Here is a 21,895-nt window from a genome sequence, read left to right on the forward strand (position 1 = left end):
AGAATTCTGCTTAAGGTAGGCTAGCAACTTAATTTAGCAGCACTGGTGGCCTGCTTAATTTTGAGTGCAACTGATGCTAGTAGCAATGTTCCTCTGATAAAAGAAACAGGGTTGCAAGTTAGGCTTGTTAAGAAATACTTCTGCATAGTCATCCTGGTACTTTGTTTTATAAACACCTATTTTCTCTTGGTCTACCCTAAAATGTTTGTCTTTGAAATTTATACCTTCTGAAACTTATTCTTGCTTTCCAGTTGTAACTTACTTAAACAGCATCTAGTTAACAACCAACCTTAAAAAAATTACTAAAATATTAGCATATACATATTCTTATTATTAATCTATTAGATGTTTTCCTCTGTCCCTTTTTTCCCTCCTCTTCCTACTCTGTCCGTGTCCTGGTCTGGAGTCTCAGTTGCTTCAGGAGCTGTTCCATGCGGTGTTGATGCCTGCCTCCTCTGGTCAGCGCTCTGCTCCCAGCTGGGTGCGTTCCAGTGGCGGACTCTAAGCAGACTGGATAGTGATGGGACTGGAAGATCCCTGTGGCATTCTGAGACCGAGCTGCCATATACCACCTAGATGTAGAATAACACAAAAACTTCAGAAAATCCTGGTTCTTGTTGCTGTCAACTTTGACTTACAGACAGATTCAGGAATATTATGTTAAGATAATATAATAAAGAAGCTTAGTGAGTGAGCATGAGACTTGTAATGTTAATTTTATGGCTTATAAATGTGTGTGTTGTTAATGACACTGCTATTCTCAAATGGTAACATGTTCCTCATGCAGATTTCAAGAGCTCCAAGACCCATGTGTAACTATCAGCTATATCAATCTGGAAGTGCATGTTTGATTTAAGAACATGAAAAACTGTCATAAATGATCAAGGATTTCTCTAGACCAGGCCCTACCACTCTAGCTACGTTGAGTGCAAACGTAGTCAAGAATTAAGTAGCACAACGTGGGAATGAGAAGCTGATTTGCCCTGAAGGTTTCAGAGTTGGTACTCCTTCTGTTCCTTCCTTCTTTCTTTCTTTCTTTCTGAATTGCTGTTCTAACTGTAGATGATATCTTCCATATAAATTGACAGCCTATTGTAAATCTTACAGAGTTACTGAAACTGTTGTGTTTGCTTGTGTCTTGGTGTTTTATGAAGTTCTTTTGAGTTTAAATTTCATGCTTTCCAGTTGCTTTGAAAGAGCATGTACTTTTATACTGAGGGGACAAATACAAATGCCTAATCTGCCTCTCTATCGGGAAAACTGAAGTCGTCAGGGAACTGTACTTCTGGCTTCTACAGAACATGGTAGAACTGATACTGTTGTGAAAAGGAAGTTGAAGTGATTAAATAAAAGCAGAAGAAAATACTTTGTCACAACTGTTAGCCCAAACAAGTAGAGCATTAGCAGTTCTTCTTCCCTGGCCCATCAGGCTAGTTTCACCATGGTGCTTAGTTGCTGGCTGGGGCTAAACCATGACAGTACTGGCTGTTTCGGCGTCAGACTTACGCACACCTTTGATTCAGTGAGGTCACAGGATGTTGTGCAGAGGGAAACCTTGCAGAGCTATGTGTATGGGATACTTGCCTACTTGAAGCATTCTGTGGAAAATGGATAGTTGTTTTTTTGTTTTGGGTGGGGTTTGTTGTGGGTTTGGGGTTTTTATCCCCAAATCTGGGTATTGTGAACTGTATGCACTAAGTTTTACTCTTAAGAAAGCTTCTAGAATCCTTAATGACACCCCCCCCCCCCTTTTTTTTTTTAGGACACCTATATCATCATTTTCATGTAGTTTTGTGGATGGCAAGTTTTTTTCCTCTTCTGTCTTCATTATTTTCACACCATTAAGTAGATCTTTTCTGGGGATCTTCTAGGTCCCAGGTGAAGTAATTGCTTATAGAGAAGAAACAATTTAAACATTGTTTCTGATCGGGTTTCTGAAATATAAAAAACTTAAGTTACAGAGTTCCTTAAATGTTTCGGATTCAGAACAGATGCATGCCAGGAAAATTAATCATAGCACAAATCTTCATCCCAAATACTTTTGTATTCAAAATATGTGCAAGTTGAAGAGGATTGCAATGGAGAACAGAATGCAAAGACTAAGTAAGTATGGTGTTTTCTTAGGAATTTTAATGTTACCTGAGGGCATCCTTTAGCAGTCAAGACTTCAAGACACAGAAAACTTAGCCTGTTTGCTCCAGTCAGGAGAAATAATTGCTTTGCCCAGGCTCTGGATTAAGCTTTTCAGGGCTCAGTCAGCAGCAACTTCATGTACTTTGCATTATGACTGAAGTATCATGACTTACTGTGAAGTCCTTATGCTTTGTGGCTCGGTGTTGGAGCCTGGTTGTTTCCTGTGGCTTTCCTTTCCCATGAGCTTGCTTGCTAACTGTAATTAATTCCTTTATGTGTTTGTAGCTCAGCAGAAGAATGATAAGTGACATAGTAAGCATCTCGTTTGACTCGCCTGACCAGCACTTCCAAGTATATATCTGTTTATGCATCTCCTCTTAATTTGATTAGTGGCAGATTCCAAGATCCAGCTGTATAATCTCTTCTCCCAGAACTGGTGAATACAAAAATCTAATCTTTTGTTAAAGGATCTCTTCAAATTCAATTCAGGAAACAGGTACCAGAAGGAATACATCTGCTCTATGGGCTACGATAACTGAGATGTTGGAAAGTTGCTCTTTCTATGGGCAATAGACTGTTCTAGTCACAGCAGTCAACACATCTGTACAGAACTTTAATAATAATTGAAAAGGAAGTGAACAGGCAAATTCATCTTTCCCATAACTGAGTTTTCAGTTTCTTTTTACACTGATGCTGAATAGAGAAATGAATATCATTATTTATTCTGGATTAGCATTAATGCTTCTTATACACAGAAATACTTTGTCATAAAACAGCATGGTGGGTGGTTGCATGCTTCCTCAATTTGCTGTTTCAGGTTGGAAGTATCCTGCATTCTCTATATGTCGTAATTCAAGGTGCATGTTTGAGCATGATGCCTTACAAAGGCGTGCACCAGTTGGGTTTGTTGTCCCAGTCTTAATGTTTTCCAGAAAGTATAAGCAATTGAAAAAGTGAAAATTTATGCCTTTCTTGCTGATGAGTCTGTAGTCCTGTAGCTCCTTGAATCTGTAGATGCCTCTGTATTTGCAGAAGTGATGCGTTTCTCTAAAGACAAGTTCTCACTTTGGGATTTATTACAGAAATAGATGTAGAAAAACCCCAAACAACAACAGCTGAAGGTAATTATACTGTGTGGTATAGAGTCCACAGTTGAATGGTTATTTAAATGAGTAGAATAACCTTGGAACTTTCATAGGGGTGTATATTCAAGTATTTCTATTCTGCAGTGAGTCTTCATTATTCAGAATAACACCTTTCATTTAAAAAACAAAAAAAAAAAAGGTGGAGGTCTAACGTCTTCTAAGATGATTACCCCAGTTCCCAATCCTGGTTTTGTTTTTTCACTGATAATCACATTGGATTTCAGGAAAAGTTTGTATCCTCAGTTTGTTAGAGTGGGACTTTTCATGACTGCTTGGGTCACGTCAGTGTTCATCTGAAGTTGCCAGTTTACTCTGAGGCCCAAAACTGTATTGTCTGCTCTAGATAGAAGTCTCACAGTTGTCATGGTATTAGTTCCCCAGGCAAACTCAGTAATGTTTCTTTCAGTTTAAGTATATGTCTTGAAGAGAAAAAAAACCTAAACCATACAGTTTTTAGTACTTGCAGCATCTACGAAAAGGTTATATGGCTGCCAGTTCTCAAACTCTGAATATTGATGGTGGCTAACATTGCTTGACCATTTACTTCTGGTATAATTTTTTTCCAAACTTCTGTGCTTAGGAGAAGGTAAGATATTGCTGTCACAAACTGTCATATAAAAAGTAATATTAAAAAAAGCTACATTTCTTCAGCGAAAAAGAGATATATACAAAATTTATTAAATTGATCTGATTATTCAGCAGGTACATGAATACTCGCGTTTGTTTATTTGTTTCTGGTTTGTTCCTTTGTATTTTTTAAATAAAATTCTTAATTGAATTTTAGGTTAATTATTTCTTATTCATACACTGGGTTTTTACTGAGTTAGAGAAGCTTATAATGTGAATCCTACCATTTAAATTTTTGTCCCTCTCTTCTTTTTTATAAGCACTATTGATAGAACTGCTGCTGTCTTCTGTTGTATACTTTTAACATGCTTTTCAAAATTGCAGTAGTTACATGGAAAACCTGATAGAGGTGGGAAGGCTATGTTGCTCTAGCAGGAATATGCTGACACTGGAATCTTTTCCCCAGCAGCTTGAGATTTCTTCCTGCATTGGTTGAATCATGCAGAGCTACTGATGTCTCAGTAGTGACATGTTTGTGCCAGAGGGAAGCCAGTCAGCCTGTGTACAGTGTAGCTGTGACAGAACACTATATGTGAATTTTCCTGAGGAATATATTTAGAAACTTGACCAAAAGTATTTTAAAGAGGACAGTTAATATTTTCCAGGGATGCTGATACTAAGTTCTGTTTCATATGTGTTTAGTAGTGCTAAGTGAGAGTGTGGCTTCATGAGAACTCTGTTTTTTAGTGCTTTATGAAACTCTCTTAATGAACTGTCCAGCTTTTGGGGGTTTGTTTTGATGTGAGAATAGGTAATTTTGTATTCCTTGACACTTGAAGACAACTTGGGGGGTTGGAGCACATTCAGGTATGGTACAGAGACAAAAGAAGTTGTTCTGCCTGCTTCTGCTTCACTGCTGGGTGAGGTTGTTAGTAACCCTTCCACAGAAAAGAAGGGATGACTGTGTAGTCGGTTATTTAGTTTATAGCCTTTATTTTACAGTAAATATTTCCTTTGTAAAAAGAATGCTGGATTTCTTCCCTACTGGTGTAGGTATTTCTTAAAGTTTTTATTATTTATTTAATTATTTATTTTTATTATCCAAGCTGGAGAGGTGGGCCTGTGTGAACCTCATGAGGTTCAACAAGGCCAAGTGCAAGGTCCTGCACCTGGGTCAGGGCAAACCCCGATACCAATACAGGCTGGGGGATGAAGGGATTGAGAGCAGCCCTGCAGAGAAGGACTTGGGGGTACTGGTGGATGAAAAGCTGGACAGGAGCCAGCAATGTGCGCTCAGAAAGCCAACCGTATCCTGGGCTGCATCAAAAGCAGCGTGGCCAGCAGGTCGAGGGAGGTGATTCTGCCCCTCTGCTCTGCTCTGGTGAGACCTCACCTGGAGTGCTGCGTCCAGCTCTGGGGCCCTCAGCACAAGAAGGACATGGACCTACTGGAGCGGGTCCAGAAGAGGGCCACAAAAATGATCCGAGGGCTGGAGCACCTCTCCTACGAGGCCAGGCTGAGAGAGTTGGGGTTGTTCAGCCTGGAGAAGAGAAGGCTGCGAGGAGACCTTATTGCGGCCTTTCAGTACTTAAAGGGGGCCTACAGGAAAGATGGGGACAATCTTTTTAGCAAGGCCTGTTGTGACAGGACAAGGGGTAATGGTTTTAAACTAAAGGAGGGTAGATTTAGACTGGATATAAGGAAGACATTTTTTACAATGAGGGTGGTGAAGCACTGGAACAGGTTGCCCAGAGAGGTAGTGGAGGCCCCATCCCTGGAAACCTTCAAGGTCAGGTTGGATGGGGCTCTGAGCACCCTGATCTGGTTAAAGCTGTCCCTGCTCGCTGCAGGGGGGCTGGGCTAGGTGATCTCTAAAGGTCCCTTCCAACCCAAAGCATTCTATGATTCTGTTTGTATGCAAGTAAGTAAATTTCACCATAGTACCTGGTGAAACCCATTTGAAATAGCATTTCCACTTTTGATTTCTGCATAGTGGGGCTTTTTAGCCAAATTGTTTAATTGTAACTTGCAAAATTGTTGCTTACCGAAGTCTTGTCCTGGTTTTCCCCTTCTACACCTGCACCTGTTCCATCGCTCTTTTGTTTTTCATGGTCAAACTGGCAGCAAGCTGCTGAGCAGAAGTTCATGGTAGCACTGTAAGATTGTTGTCCTGTATTTCCCAGTACTAATGGTGACTTAACTCCTGCCAAGAGACTGCAGAATGTAGTATCACATTGAAAGATCATCGTGATACTTAGTAGACTTGTTTTAGATGCCAAGTGGTAGAAATGCAGTGGTCTTTGTATCAAAGTATGGGTTATTTTGTACTGTGGCTCCAGTATTTAAGGGAAACAACACATGGGTACATGAATAAGGCATATTTTTTCAGTATTGTCAAAAAATCTCATGGGCACAGGGGTAGATTTGGCAGTTGTAATGCAAGCTATGCAAGAATACTATTTTTTTAATTAAGAGAAAAGCATATAGAATTATAGAATTGTGTACATCCTTGACACTGACGGTGGCTTATAAGCAGAAACAATGTCTTTCAGAGCTGCTGCCAGTAAAACAGCAGTTGTATAAACACAGAATATCTCTTCAGTCTATTAATATTAAAAAGTATGAACTCTATTAACACTCCTAAGTATGTGATTCAAATTTGGTAGAAGTTAGGTTTCCAAATACTATGATCATATTCTCCTGCTGGTCTTTCCCTTTCTCTATTGAAATAACTTACTCTTGGTTATTTTTATGCCTAGATACGTCATTGTCTCAGTGTGAATCAAGTGATTGGACTTCTATACCAGTAACTAACCATAAATGTGTGGATATGCCTATAGCCAAACACAGGGAAGAGGTAATTTCATTGCACTTTCTCTCATTATGGAATAAAGCTAAAAATGATATTTTGTTTTGTTGTTTTTTTGTTTTGTGGGTTTTTTTTAAGAAGGAAACTTCTGTTCTTGTTTTAACCATCGTACAAAACCTTTGTTCATTGTACAAATCCATTGTATAAAAATTCCTAGAGGAAGAAACATTGCTGTTATACTTTCGAAGTATTTATGTAAAACACGTAAGCGAGTGCATGCCCATGTTCTTTTCTGTGATCTTCTACTGTGTTTTAGAAATCCAGTTATCTACAGATGCCTAGGAGATGATAGAAAATATAGCACAGTGTTTTACAGAGATTTGATATGTGGCCTGGAAGCTACTGATACTTCAAATCTTTTTTTAAATCTGTTTTGAGTTGTTTTGTAGACTTACGAGTTTTCTTGAAAAATTGTTTCAGATAGTGTCTCTGATAGAAAGCAATTCAGTTGTGATTGTACAAGGAGCAACTGGCAGTGGTAAGAGTACACAGATTCCACTATATATTTTGGATTATTGCACTCAGCAATCTATCTACTGCAACATTGCTGTTACCCAACCTCGGAAAATTGGTGCCAGCAGCATTGCCAGGTGGATTAGCAAGGAACGATCGTGGACACTAGGTGGATTTGTAGGATACCAGGTATAAGAAAATTTCAATTGTATTTAAAAATACATTAAAAAGTACTGTATCTTCTTTCTTGACTACTTTTAGGCATATCTAGCATATGGAAGAAATGTTAGAGAATCTGCTTTTAAAGTGGAATTGCAGGTTTCTAGCTGTCTACTGTTAAATACTCATAAGTAAAAGCTTAAGCTTTTAAAGTTGAACAACTTTAAATGCTAGTGAGACTGCAACAGAAATATTTTTAATGTCTGAATTCTGCTAATTGGACACATCTGTATTATTAATCATTGAAATTGTTGCAGGAGAACAATATTCTGTCACTTTTCCTTTAAACTCCTTAATTAACATACTTGATTTGTTTGACTTCACTACATTTATCTGTGAGCTATGTCAGAACTTTCAAGCATTTATGGCCAGACTGTTTTGTGAATGTCCTGTTGTTTCTTTTTAACATGTGAAAAACTTGAACTAGTTTTTCCTCTTAAATCTACCTCCTCCTCTCGTTTTGTCAAACTTAGCTTTAAACACAGTTCTATCCCTCCATTTATAAATGTGATGCCACTTTCATCTTTTGACACAGATACTGGTGCTTTAATCAATAAACAATAAACTGCTGTGATCATCGTTTCATTGGTAGTTTGACAGTGGCTGTCTCTGGACTAGCTTCTTTGCATCCTGAGGCTGGTGGGTTCACACTGGTGTTGGCAGTGGGAGGATGTTTATGGAGAGTTACCTGCTTCTGGAGTCCTTTGCTGTGAGGAATACATATTGGTTTCTTCTTCCTCTCCATTCTTTCTCTTGTTTGTACCCTTCTTTCTTCCACTTAGGGTCCTATTTATATAAGTTCGCTAACATACGTTTGCATCTTTCCTTTTCTTCACTGGTCTGCAGCTCCAGGTTACATCTGAATGTACTATATTCAGTGCCATTTATGTATGTTAGATGCTTTCTCTTTGTTACCTGTAAAACCAATTTTGTCCAGTTCTGGGTCTGAGGGGTTTTTATTTTTAACTGACCATTACAGAGTTGTTTATAGCATGGAGTCTACAGTGCCAAGCTTCTCCCTCATCTGTTATCCCACGTCTGCTTTCTTATGTTCCGCATCCTGTGTCTGTACTTTCCAAGGTCTCTGCTACTGTACCAGGCCTGTATATCTCTGCACTACACTAAATTGCTGTCGCAGCTGGACCAAGTAAAGCAAAGGTGGAGGCAGATCAAGAAAAGTTCAGAGAGAGGAGGCCTGACATGCCTTAGTCCTGAGGCCTTGCAAACTCAGTACAAAGCTTATGGCCTGTTACTAGTAATAGCAATAACATATTACAGGGCCACACAGATACATCAGCTTAATTTTCGCATCAAAAGGATCTTTTGTCATCCCTGCTGAATGCTGTTCTTTGTCTAAGTATCAAATCTTAGCAGTTTCTTCTGATATATCTACAAATGCTGTAATAGGAAATATTATTTTTGCTTTTTTTTTAACACTACACTGAAGTTTAATTTTTCCACAGGTAGGTTGGAAGTTGACATAAAAATACTTATGACTGATGATCTTAAAGGTCTTTTCCAACCTAAACGATTCTATGATTCTAAAGAAGTTTCAGTTCTGAGGTGAACATTCTAGATAATGTCCGATTGTAATTCCCACAGTTATCTCAAATCTTAACTAAACCAGTATTAATAATCTACAGTTACTGCTTTGTAGAATGACTGTGGGTTATATATGTTGGTTTTTTCTGAAGTAGTTTCTAAACAAAGTGTTTTATATGTATATATAAAGGTATATGTATGTATATACAAGGTATATAGATACCTTGAATTAAATAGTCATGAAATTGCAAAATTGATTCATTAGGGTAATGAGTCTTAAAGATGTTACAGTGGTGTGCTTCCAAACTGTCTTCAGGATAGTGTATGTGGATGTGCTGTGCTTGTTTTACAAGTACTTGTGTGAACTGAGCAGAAATGAAAGTAGAAGAACAGTTGAGTGTAGACTTGTCTGCTCTAGGCTGTTTTAAAAGCAGAAAGTGAGCAGATGGTCACGGCTCTGCCTACCTGCCTGGGTAGGCAGCACCTGAGATAGCTAAAGTTACAGAACTATTTCGGAAATCATAAATCCGTTGTTTACCACAGGGTTGTAGAACTTTTCTCTCAAGAATAAGTTGCCTGGTCTTGATGATATCTTATACCTATTTCCTTTTCTCCTGTCCAGCAAGCAAATTATGGCTTGGCAAAATCTTTTTCTTTCTTAGTGGAAAGATCCATGTGTGTACCTTTAAAAGTATTTGAAGAATTCTTATCAGGCTATAGCCCCCAGCAAGAAATTTTGATCCTTTATTTTATAAACTTCTGGGGTTTTTTAATTTCTCCCAAAGAAAATCTTTGCTTCCTGAGTTAACTGATTCTGGGCTTTAAAAACACATTTGTACAGAGGCTTTTAGAAGTTTGAATGAATAATTCTCATGGGTTTATGCTATATTTCACTTTGGAGTTCTTTCCGATGCATGATTCCTGTAAATACATTTAACTATCTGTTCACATCTATATTTTTCTCATTGTGTTAGGTAAGTTTAGAGAACATTTCCACAAAGGAGACAAGGTTGCTGTACATGACAACTGGAGTTCTTCTTCAGAAAGTAGTCTGTGCCAAAAGCCTAGCTGAATTCACACACATTTTCGTTGATGAAGTAAGTTAGTGGAAATAAATTTAAATTTCATGTTAAGAAAACCTTCTTTTTTTGTCTGTCTTACCATGCTAGAGAAAGAAAATTGCAGACATCTACTTGTAAAGATGCTTTGTGTAAGTTGTCCCAGCCAAAACTTCTTTAAATAGACTTGTCTCAGTGTTCCTTTGAGCAATGAAGTTTAGAACTGAGAGTGTGTGTGGGATGTTTGAGAGTGCTTAGCTTTTGATACGAGCACCTTGAAATGTTTTCTGAAATCCACTGCCTGGATTCCAGGAATGTTTCTGGCTAGGCCTATGAGGAGGCGGCGGCCAGTTTTTACTCTCTTGGCTATTACTGCCCTTAGAAAGTGTCTTTACTCTTCATGGCTGTCCTGAAAAATAAAATAGCCCTCTGAAAATTCTGTCTTCTGGCCAGATTTACAGTCCACTCATGTAGATTCATCATTATTGCTGTCCGCTAAAAAGCTGAACAAAATATACTTGTAAGATTTTTTGTAATTTGTATATTTTTATGTTTTATGTTTTTTTTCTGAGGTAAACAGTATTTGACTATTAAATATAGTCAGATGTGAAATTGTGCTTTCACAAACTGTGAATGTAAATCATGTATAAGGTATAGGAGTAAATGGGATGTAGTGGCACAGAAGAGGACCTTTTTTTTTTTTTTATTATTTTGTTAAATGCTGGTTTTCATTTTTATTCCGTTATGGTATTGTAGCTGAGAGTGTCTTTGATTCTTGGATATTTGAGAAGCAGGGAGAGACAGTACTTGGTGTACCATTAGACCATTACAGTAGTAATGAAGGCTGTCATGAGTGCACTGGAGATGGCACATTGGGAAAACTGGAAAAGATTAAGCAAATAGTTACACTTTTGTATGAAGAAACTTTAGGACTTCATTCAAACAGGCAAAAATAACAAAACACCCCCCACCAAACCAAATGCTAAAGAGTTGTACCAGTTGTTTTCATGGGAAAGATTTGAGACCACTCTAATATATTAGCAGGGTCTTGCAAACCTTGACATTTTTAAGCCTAAGATAAGGAAATGCAGTTTAGGTATAAGATGCAAAAGTTTAACAATAGAAACTGCTACATAGGGAAGTGTTAGATTGTTCCTTTATTAGTGAGTAAAGTTTTGTGGCCCCTCATGCAGGAGAACAGGTTTATGCAGAGGTTTGAAAAACCTTATTTGCTTGGGTGCTGTAATTTGAACTGATGATAGCAGCTTGTACCACTTCTTTCAGCAGCTCCTAGCTTTCAAGACTGTATGTGTGTTTTGCTTCCCCAGCCAAAATTCCAGTCCCTCCTGTTCCCCATATGCCACTTTTTTTCCCATTTACCTTGCAGATTGTGATCGTGACCCAATAGTAACCATTTTTTGAAGATGTCCCTGCTCATTGCAGGAGCATTGGACTAGATGACCTTTAAAGGTCCCTTCCAACCCAAACCATTCTATGATTCTGTGATTTTTAGCAACCAGATGCTTTTCATTTCATTCTTAATTGCAGGTCTCAGCCCTGTTAGAGTGCTGCAGGCGTTTAGGAACATACCTAAGCAAACCTAAGTCTGAAAATCATGACTTCTCACAGCAATATCTTGCTGTCAGCCTGAAAACTGCCTTAGCTACATCTTTCTTGTAATGGAACAATATTGAATATAAGTATATCTTTCTATTATATTAGAATATGCTAACTACCTTACAGAGGATGAATGTTGACCTTTGAAGATTAAGCTCTGGAAAAAGCTGCTGCACTGTAAACTGTAATAATTCAAGAAAGGGATATAATCATCATCAATGATGTTGAGAAGAGGTATTTATTGAACTGTAAGGAGCAACCAGAAAAGTCAGGTGCTGGGATATATAAAGAATTGGGTGGAAAATAATCATAGAATCATTTAGGTTGGAAAAGACCTTTAAGATCATCCAGTCCAACCATTAACCTAACACTAGCATTTTAGAAAGCAGTTGTTTATTTTGATCATAGCTAGAAGCCATTGGGAACACGGGGAGTCAATTCAATTTGATTAGCTGTTAGACAAGCCAGTTTAGTCCCTGCCTGGATCATTTGTAATCTTAGCGGTACAGTTGAATTGCCCATCTTCAGTATCACTTCAGCTGTTACTGTCAACTCTAGTAGAACTAGTGGCTAGAGCTCACAATTGGTTTTCCAGTCATTCTACAATTTTCATGACTTAATAGTGGCATATGATTTTTCACAAAGGGTGCAATAGTCATTTGAAAAGCTGTGTTGGGATTTGAAAATACGATTAACATGCATAGTCTTAAAAGGTGTGTTTTCTTCTATGAAAATGTATTGTTGTTACAAAAATAAAGCATGAAATTGAGTAGCAAAGAAAGAGATTGTCAAAAAGAAGAGCATGAATTAATGACAATTAAATTGTGTATAATGTCTTCCAGGCACATGAGCGTACAAAAGAAATGGATTTCTTGCTCTTGGTGATCCGTAAACTGTTGCGTACAAATTCACAATCTGTAAAGGTAGGTTCAAAGTATATTCTGCTGCTTTTTCTTGCAAGAATGAATTTTTACATGTGTTTGATCTACAAAGGGCATGTTTTAGAGAACTTACCTTAAAATGTGTCATTATTTTTTACTAAAGTGTTATTTAGTTTGCTGCTCTTCATAAGCAAACAACCTAAAGGGCATTCTTTTCCTGGCTGCTATGTGTTCTGAGAGACTTTTTTTTCCCTCATGTTAGAATGCATTAGTTTCTAAACTCTGCTTAAGGGTAAAAAATGCAAGATGGATATTTGACTAGAATTACATATAGGGTATTGAGGGCAGTGCTTATCCTTGGTTAAATATGGTAGCATTAACTCTTGGAAGTACTGAGCTGCTTTTTTAAAATGGCACAACTATTTGGAAAAATAGCAAAAGCCAGAAATGCTGTATTGTAATTTGTAGGCAGACCTGGTAGTAAAACGTGGCTGAGATTTTTCTCTGCACATTAGGTAATTGTGCTTTGTACTAAAGCAGAGTTTGCAGAGATTTAGCATGACTTAGTCTTTGTGGTCTCAAAGTAATGGACTCTTGAATTGTAAGAAATTAAATACAGGTGATAGAGGTAGGCTAACTAGGTATATTTCTGTGCAGCTTTTTGGGACTGCAGAAATTTTGTGAGACTGTACATAAGTGCTTTAGTTAATTGTTCAGTTAATGCAAACTGTTCTGTTCAAAACAGACATAACCTGAATCTACGTTGGCTATTTTTGTTGATATTGGAAGGGAATCTGTTTTCTTCTGTACAACCCACTGCATGGAATTCAGACTCAGATAACTTTGTCTTTAGATCTTCCAAGCATGCTCTCACTGAAAGTGCCCTTCCAGTTGGCACAAGGCATGTCTGTGCACTTCACATCTTTTACTTTTTATCCCTTTTCTTGCTGATAAAACTCATTTGTCTCTAAATTCAGACACAGTAGTGTGAAGCTATTCAGCCTCTCTTAACACTTTGCTCCGCGTACTGAGAGTACCAAATAATTTGACTACACTCAGTTTGTGAAAAGTTTGGCATTGATGCTGATTATCTGGTGGTTGTCAATGGCAGGAATCCCTACAGGTCCTATCATCTTTTCTGTTAGAAGATATTTTTCATTTATAGGTTCCTGAAAGATTCCCCTCCCCCTCCCCCCCGCCTAATTCTGATTAAATCTCTCAAAATTGTCACTGGAAAACTTTATCTCCTTTATATCCTTCTCTGCAGTTGTTTCTTCAGATGACAGTTTCATATTGTATAAACCTGAGACAATCTTACATTTGGGGGGTCGTCCCTTGGAATTTTTTTGTGGTAGGGAGGGGGAAATTTGATATCAGTTGCTGGGTTTTAGCAGAGTGGAACACGTAATTCAGTTTGAATTTATACACTAAACCCAGTGTCTCCTACTTCATCCCTTTTCAGCCCCTTTTGAAAAACTGTAAAGGAATGGACATTGATCATGTGGCAGGTTCATTTAGAAAATGCAAGATTCTACTCCCAGCCCCCCTGGATTCATGAAACAAAAGGGCTCAAGGAAGCTTGTTTAAGGGAAAAAAGTGTATTTATAATTCATATGAAATACATATAGGTGTTTGTCTCCTAGTCTTGACATTGTGGACCACAGAAGTAGCAGGTAACTCAACATTGCAAACAGGCTGGCAAGAGTGGTTCTGACATGGAGGACAAGATCAACCTGTTGTGGTTCACCTGCCAACTATATTGAGTTTTCTGGCAGATGGCTGGTGCAGATTATTGATCTTTCAGATCACAGGGCAGACATTTGATTGACTGTTCTAAGGTTGCTCTTGCTGGGATGGGGTTGTTGCAAGAAAACCTACAACTGTAAGAATGGCTCTATTGGGTCAGACCAAACAGTGCAATTTCCGGTAGTAACTGGTAACAGTTGCTTAGGTAGGAAAGTAAGAGTAGGATAAAGATAGTTATATTTCCAGGCTCCAGCAAATTGCCACTCAGGGACATCTCAAGTGAATAGTTGTTACTGTGCATATTTTTGGTATCATATGGTGGGTCTTTAGGCATATCCATGCTGCACAGGTGGTTTTGGACTGCTTGATCTTGAAGAACTGTCTACTTCGATTACCCTCTATTCCAGTGTGTTTCTCTGCCATGTTGGTGATACATGCTTGTTGAATTTCCTCTTTGGGAGCAGATCAAACTCTTGGTTTAGTAATGTGATCCTTCAGGCACTCTGTTAGGAACCTATGGTTTTCCTTACAGTTTGGAAGGACTACATGCAGATTAGAGAGTGAAAATTACAAAGATTGTCTAGAAGAAGAGGTAATTTAATATTCCTTGCCTGTAAATGCACTTAGGAGACTCTAGATTGGATTTTGTTTCAATAGCCTTCAAGCAAGGTTACATTTAGCCTGCTTTCCTAGCATTGGGGAGCCACTATCTATCGAGCCATGAGCCAGTTCATGCCGTAGTGGGACAGGTTTCATATCATAGAATGCTTTGGGTTGGAAGGGACCTTTAGAAGTCACCTAGCCCAGCCCCCCCGCAGCGAGCAGGGACAGCTTTAACCAGATCAGGTGGCTCAGAGCCCCATCCAACCTGACCTTGAATGTTGCCAGGGATGGAGCCTCTACCACCTCTCTGGGCAACCTGTTCCAGTGCTTCACCACCCTCATTGTAAAAAATTTCTTTCTTATGTCTAGTCTAAATCTATTCTTCTTTAGTTTAAATCCATTACTCCTTGTCCTGTCACAACAGGCCTTGTTAAAAAGATTCTCCCCATCTTTCCTGTAGGCCCCCTTTAAGTACTGGAAGGTCGCAATAAGGTCTCCTTGCAGCCTTCTCTTCTCTAGGCTGAACAATCCCAACTCTCTCAGCCTGGCCTCATAGGAGAGGTGCTCCAGCCCTCGGATCATTTTGGTGGCCCTCTTCTGGACCTGCTCCAGCAGGTCCATGTCCTTCTTGTGCTGAGGGCCCCAGAGCTGGAGGCAGTGCTCCAGATGAGGTCTGACCACAGCAGAGTAGAGAGGCAGAATTCCCTCCCTCGACCTGCTGGCCACGCTGCTTTTGATGCAGAATTATGTTTGCAGAATATTTGCAGAATTATGTCCTTTCAGATTTCTTCTCCTTTCAGGATCATGTTAAATGACTTCATGATTTAGTCTACCCTCTCCATGTATTCCTTGTGCCTTTACGTGTGCTTTGGACCTGAGGACAGGGGTACAATGCCCACTTCATTATCTTGCCTGCCTCTCACTTCGTAAGGGGGATGCTCTTGTATTTCACTGCATTTTTGCTTTGGGTGTTGATGTATTTATTTAATTCTATTTTTTAATTCATGCAAGGTGTCAGGAAAGCAAAAGAAGATTGACTGTGTCCCAGTTTACAAGTACTGCTTAGAGTGGATCAGGAGACCTGGAGATAAAGAAGCTGAACACTACAGAGTTAATTATAACTCCTTGGCTCTTTGTCCTTTTTCAAGTTGAAGCTGTCTAGTTTATTCCAGCTGGCTGCCCTGAGCAGTGGGAGCACATTCCAAATAGAGGGGTTAGAGGGTATATAGCTGTGGTAGTTTGACCCTGGCTGGATGCCAAGTGCCCACCAAAGCCGCTCTATCACTCGCCTTCTCAACTGGACAGGGGAAAGAAAATATAACGAAAAAGCTCGTGGATGGAGATAAGGACAGGGAGATCACTCGGCAATTATTGTCATGGACAAAGCAGACTTGACTTGGTGGAACATCAGCTTAGTTTATTACTAATCAAAACTGAGTAGGAGAGAGGAGTGAGAACATGTGTAGGGTAATGAGAAATAAAACCAAATTGTAAAACACCTTCCCCCACCCCTCCCTTTTTTCTGGGCTCAGCTTCACTCCCCATTTTCTCTCCTCCTCCCCCCGAGCAGCACAGGGGGATGGGGAATGGGGGTTGTGGTCAGTTCATCACACGTTGTCTCTGCCACTCCTTCCTCCTCAGGGGAGGACTCCTCTCACTCTTCCCCTGCTCCAGCGTGGGGTCCCTCCCACGGGAGACAGTCCTCCATGAACTTCTCCAACGTGGCTCCTTCCCACAGGCTGCAGTTCTTCACGAACTGCTCCGGCGTGGGTCCCTTCCACGGGGTGCAGGCCTTCAGGAGCAGACTGCTCCAGCGTGGGTCCCCCGCGGGGTCACAAGTCCTGCCACCAAACCTGCTCCAGCCTGGGCTCCTCTCTCCACAGGGCCACAGGTCCTGCCAGGAGCCTGCTGCAGCGTGGGCTTCCCACGGGGTCACAGCCTCCTTTGGGCACATCCCCCTGCTCCGGTGTGGGGTCCTCCCTGGGCTGCAGGTGGATCTCTGCTCCCCCATGGACCTCCATGGGCTGCAGGGGCACAGCTGCCTCGCCATGGTCTTCATCAGGGGCTGCAGGGGAATCTCTGCTCCGGTGCCTGGAGCACCTCCTCCCCTCCTCCTTCACTGCCCTTGGTGTCTGCATGGTCGTTCCTCTCACCTCACTCTTCGCTCCAGCTGCAGTTTGTGTCCTGGGCCTTTTTTTTTTTTTCCTTCCTTGTTTCCCCTTCTTAAATGTGTTATCATAGAGGTGCTACCTACCACTGTCGCTGATGGGCTCGGCCTTGGCCAGCGGCATGTCCGTCTTGGAGCTGGCTGGCATGGGCTGTATTGGACATAGGGGAAGCTTCTAGCAGCTTCTCACGGAAGCCACCCCTGTAGCCCCCACACTACCAAAACCTTGCTATGTAAACCCAAGACAATAGCCATAGCCACTAAGTCACTTCATTCTTCTGCCTTCCCCCATTCTGCACACATCATGCTGTCTAACCAAGGAGAAAAGAACAAAGCTGTAAATTCTGAATTTCATAATAATTGAAAGAAAAGGTGTCACCAGGTAGCAAATGTGATTTCTGTTCTTCTGATTAGGTTAATACAGGGTAAGAATCTTGGTAGAGTCAGCAGATCAAGGAGCTTAGTGTGATCCTTGAGAGTTTTAAGTTGCATAAATTAATTGAAACTGAGAGAAAACTTATTTGACATTTCAAAATCATTACAGTAACGTTTTTAAGGCTGGGTTATAATTACAGTTACTGTTCTTACAGGATTAAACCTATCTTTTCATGGAGTTAAAGGCACTCATATCTAATCTAACTGTTTAGTAAAACAGGAGATGAAAATACTTAGTGTACACTTTTTTCTTTTAAGGACTGTGTAGAGATAAGCTTAAGGAAGAGTACCATATGTTTTTTGGTTGAACTTTACAACAGGAAAAAGTCTTTCATGTTGTCTGCCCTAGGCATCTAGCCTGAGCTGTTCTCTTACAGATACTTACCTTTCTCCACATGCTATCTAGGGAATCTTAAGCATTTAGCTTTGATTGTCTTAAGCGTGCCTAGGATACATAGCTATAGTAACCAAAATTAGACCATTTTAGCATAAAGAATAAGTGGAGATTCCAGCATAGTGTGGCATTTTATGTTAATATTTTACATTTGCTGTGTAATTTTTCTAACAGATAATATTGATGTCTGCTTCCATCAACTGTAAAGAATTTGCTGATTACTTTGCAGTTCCAGTTCATAATGGTCTGAATCCAGCCTATGTGTTTAAGGTGGAAGGCAAACCTTATGCTATTGAAGAATATTATCTTGATGATTTGAAGCACAAGGTTCATTTCAAGGTATTGTAAATACAACTTTATTTCTTTGGACATAGTAAGAAAGACATCGGAATAGTCAATTGAAAGCTGTGTAATAAAATCACAAATAACAAATTTTACATTACAGTTCTAGATAAGAATTAATACATGATGATAAAACAGGAGTCTCCTTACCAGCAACCTAGTATTTCTTTCATGTAACAGAAATGGAATGTAAGGGGCTGGGAATTTCAAGTAGTAAGTGACGTTTTGGTTGGTGGTTTGCATCCAAGATGAACAATGTGAAAGTCTGTGCAGAAAGTAAAATGAGGATTTACAGATCTCTTTGAATACAGCTGACAAACCCAGGGAGTATTTCCCATGTTGGTTCATGTTGCTGCTATGTATCAAAGGCAGAAAGAGCTAGGAAATGAAGAGAGTCATCAGAAAAGAAGCATTTATGATTAGAAGTTTGACGTTATCAAGTTGGCTTCTCTACCAGCTGAGGTTCATGTGCTTCCTATTTTTTCCTTTTTTTCTTTTTTTTTTTTAAATAGTCCCAGAGTTGTTATGCAGTAGTTTTGAACATATTTCTATTGTAGTCATGTAGGCCACAATGGCAAATATGTAATTTTGAGTAATAAAAATATGTTAGAATAATAGATATTCACCAAATCCCTGGTGGCCACCTAACAGCCTATATGGCTGCACTGGAGAATTGCTGCTCTAATGCCTAAGGAGGGTAGTAATGGCTGAAGACTCATTTGCTGTGTCAGTCTTTAGCTTATAATCTGCGCAGTACATTTGTTTGTAGAGCTTCTGACATGCTGTTGTATAGACAACAGAAAATGAAAGAATAAATGTAAGTTTGAATTAATCTGGTATCTAGGCCCTTGTGAACCTCATGAAGTTCAACAAGGCCTGCATATGGGTTGGGGCAATCCCAAGCACAAATACAGGCTGGGCGGAGAACGGATTGAGAGCAGCCCTGAGGAGACTTTGGGGGTGTTCGTTGAGGAGAAGCTCAACATGAGCCAACAATGTGCACTTACAGCCCAGGTGGCCAACCGTATCCTGGGCTGCATCAAAAGAAGCGTGGCCAGCAGGTCGAGGGAGGTGATTCCCCTGCCTCTGCTCCACTCTTGTGAGACCCCAGCTCTTTAAGGTCCCCTCCAACCCAAACCATTCTATGAGTTTGTCTGTGGTTTTGTAATAGGAGTTTGTTTTACAGTTGAAAAACAGCTATGTAGGAATTTACTTGAATGTCTGAACTCTATCAGTATTATGGTCCAAGGCAAAATAAACGGGTTAAAGCAAAGTAGAACAAATGCACTCAGGCTTTGATAGTAACAACCACTCTAAAAATAACTGGGGCGTGGGAGTAATTATTGGTCAATTTTGATAATTCAGGACACTGTTATAATGTTAATACAATGAAGAAAACAGGGGATGCACTTAAAAAGTAGCAGTAAGTGAACATACTGTTATTCGTTAGGTTTCATGCCTCAATTCTGCAGAAACTAAGAGAGATAAAGCAAACAGGTAGTTTATGGGAAACGCAGAAGAAAATAATTGCTTATGTTGTATGCAGCACAGGCATTGGTTATGCCTCAACTCAGGCAAGCTAAAATAAAAGGCTGTCAACTGTTGGAGTTTTAATGCAGCCAAAAAAACCCCTGAAGTGCGTATAGCAGTTGGCCCATCAGTTTTTATACATTACTGTGGCAGCTCAGATAAATAATACGGAGGAGATTATGTAATATATGATGTTTGTAAAAGATTTTTGGTGATAGATAACAGCAAAAAGATAACCAAGAAATTCAGTAAGAAGTCTACTTTAGTCATTTGCATTTGTCATAGCTGCGCTTTGAGCTGAATGTTAGCTGCCACACTTTTCACCTCAAAGATCGTGAACAAAAGGAACTGCTTTCAGTGCTTATGCCTTTTTATGTTTTTTTTATTTGTGTACATGAGCATTTAACTTCAATTTTTTCAAAAAGTTTTCATCTGTTTCTTTATGTTGTGCTGTCCTAGCTATAGCCATTCTGTTGTTCAATAGGAGAAGAGTATGATTGTTCAAGAAGTTGTTTGTACCTTAGGGCAACAATGGAAGCACATAAGTGCTCTTGATTTTCTTTTCTCTTTTTTTTTTTTCCTTAATATGTATAAAAAAAAAGAAGAAATTGAATTAGAAAGCACTGATGTTTAGTCTCGCATCTTGTTTCTTACGGTGCTATGTGCAGAGATTTTCTCTGAATAGTTTTATTTTAAAAAATACTTAAAAACATGGAAGGTCTAAGAAGATTTATGTAACATCCTAATAAAATGAGAGAAAATGAATCTGAGTGTTAAGGCAGTTAATGAGTTAACACTGTCATATGGAAGCAGGCGCACATCTTTCATCATGCCAAAATCAAAATCAGTTATATAACTGCCTGAGGTACAGGCTTCAGGCTTTACTTCTTAATATTTTATTTTTGCCTACAAAAGCCTGTAAAATTCACATAAAAGAGTATAGAAGTTAAAAGAAAAAACAGTCTTTGCTTTTTAGACAAATAGAATTTTTCCAAGTTTCATCTTGATTTTAAAATTAATAACTATAAAATCAGATTACATAAATCAACTCATTCCTTATAGCATCTTGATTGGCATCAGTTTAGTCCTTTGTAACAGTCTCATTTGCTGCGAGGTATGAACCTTTGTCCGTTCTGAAAAAATCTTAAAATAATTGGATGTTACTGTATAAATGTAGAATTCTTTTATGAATCCTGCAGAACTGTTTCCTTGAATATGTCACTTGTTTCTGTAGGTGATAATGTTTTAACACTATGCTTGAAAATAAACATTTTCTTCGAGCAGTTCTGGCGGGTAATTTGGGAATTCACTGACATCAGTTGTGATTTGGAAGATAAATAGAAATGCCAGTCATTATTTTTCTTCTATATGTATGTTTGCAGTAAACCCTTTGCTATGGCTAGATGGACATCTAGCTGAATCAGAGATAAAGCTTTCAACTTGAATTGCTTCATTTGTAGGAAAGAATAAAAATAAGAGGGAAGGAAGGGAGAAATGCTCTTCAGTGTAGCACTGGCTACCCTTGCCCAAATATTGGGTTGTTTATAGGTGCTACTGTTTAATTTTTTAGTATAGGTTTATAAAAAGTAGTTTCTTTTTCTTTTGGCATAATGGCCTTTGTAAGCACATTGTTCTGGATATTTAACTGGATCATTATTTTGTCATATCAGCACCCTCTAAGCCCCAAGGAATCAGTGAAGCACAGGTTTTGACGAAAAGTGCATGAAGGCTGTACCTATAGGCAAATTTAAAGCTAGTTGTGTAAATGCTTACCTATTGCTGTAGTATAGTATTGGAGATATCAAATGCAAATTAATTGTATAGTTAATTCTGTGAGCAGATTTAAAAACAGTAAGCAACTAGGGAGTCTAGATGTTAGTTTTTGGCAGTAGATCTGTGAAATCCCATGTCTCTCTCTTACCAAAGGCAAAAAAGAGAGTCCCATTTTTGGCTTGCAAATGTAAAAACTCCTTCATATCCCTGGAACTGAAGTCAGAGTCCAGATGAAAGGTAGTGAACTGCTGTCAAAAGCTATTCCGATTGTGTTGTATTATTTCAGTCAGCTCTGACTGGGCTTTTGGACTTGCTGTTTGTCACATCGTTACCTTTTATTAGGAGTGATGTGGCAGCCTTGTCATGTTAAAGAATACTAAAGGTACAATTGGTAACAAAATTGAAAAGACAAATTTGACAG

General features: G+C 39.1%; 1 protein-coding gene across 1 annotated transcript in view; it reads left to right on the forward strand.

Moving 5' to 3' along the window:
* Positions 1-21,895, forward strand: part of LOC142593814 (ATP-dependent RNA helicase TDRD9-like) — an 88,750-nt gene that overhangs the window by 23,905 nt on the left and 42,950 nt on the right. Inside the window, exons 3-7 of the mRNA XM_075713057.1 lie at positions 6,605-6,702; positions 7,135-7,356; positions 9,903-10,025; positions 12,446-12,526; positions 18,004-18,168. Coding sequence (XP_075569172.1) covers positions 6,605-6,702; positions 7,135-7,356; positions 9,903-10,025; positions 12,446-12,526; positions 18,004-18,168 — 689 coding nt within the window. The remainder of the gene's footprint in view (positions 1-6,604; positions 6,703-7,134; positions 7,357-9,902; positions 10,026-12,445; positions 12,527-18,003; positions 18,169-21,895) is intronic.

Source organism: Pelecanus crispus, chromosome 6 (genome assembly GCF_030463565.1).
Source record: "Pelecanus crispus isolate bPelCri1 chromosome 6, bPelCri1.pri, whole genome shotgun sequence".
NCBI lineage: Eukaryota > Metazoa > Chordata > Aves > Pelecaniformes > Pelecanidae > Pelecanus > Pelecanus crispus.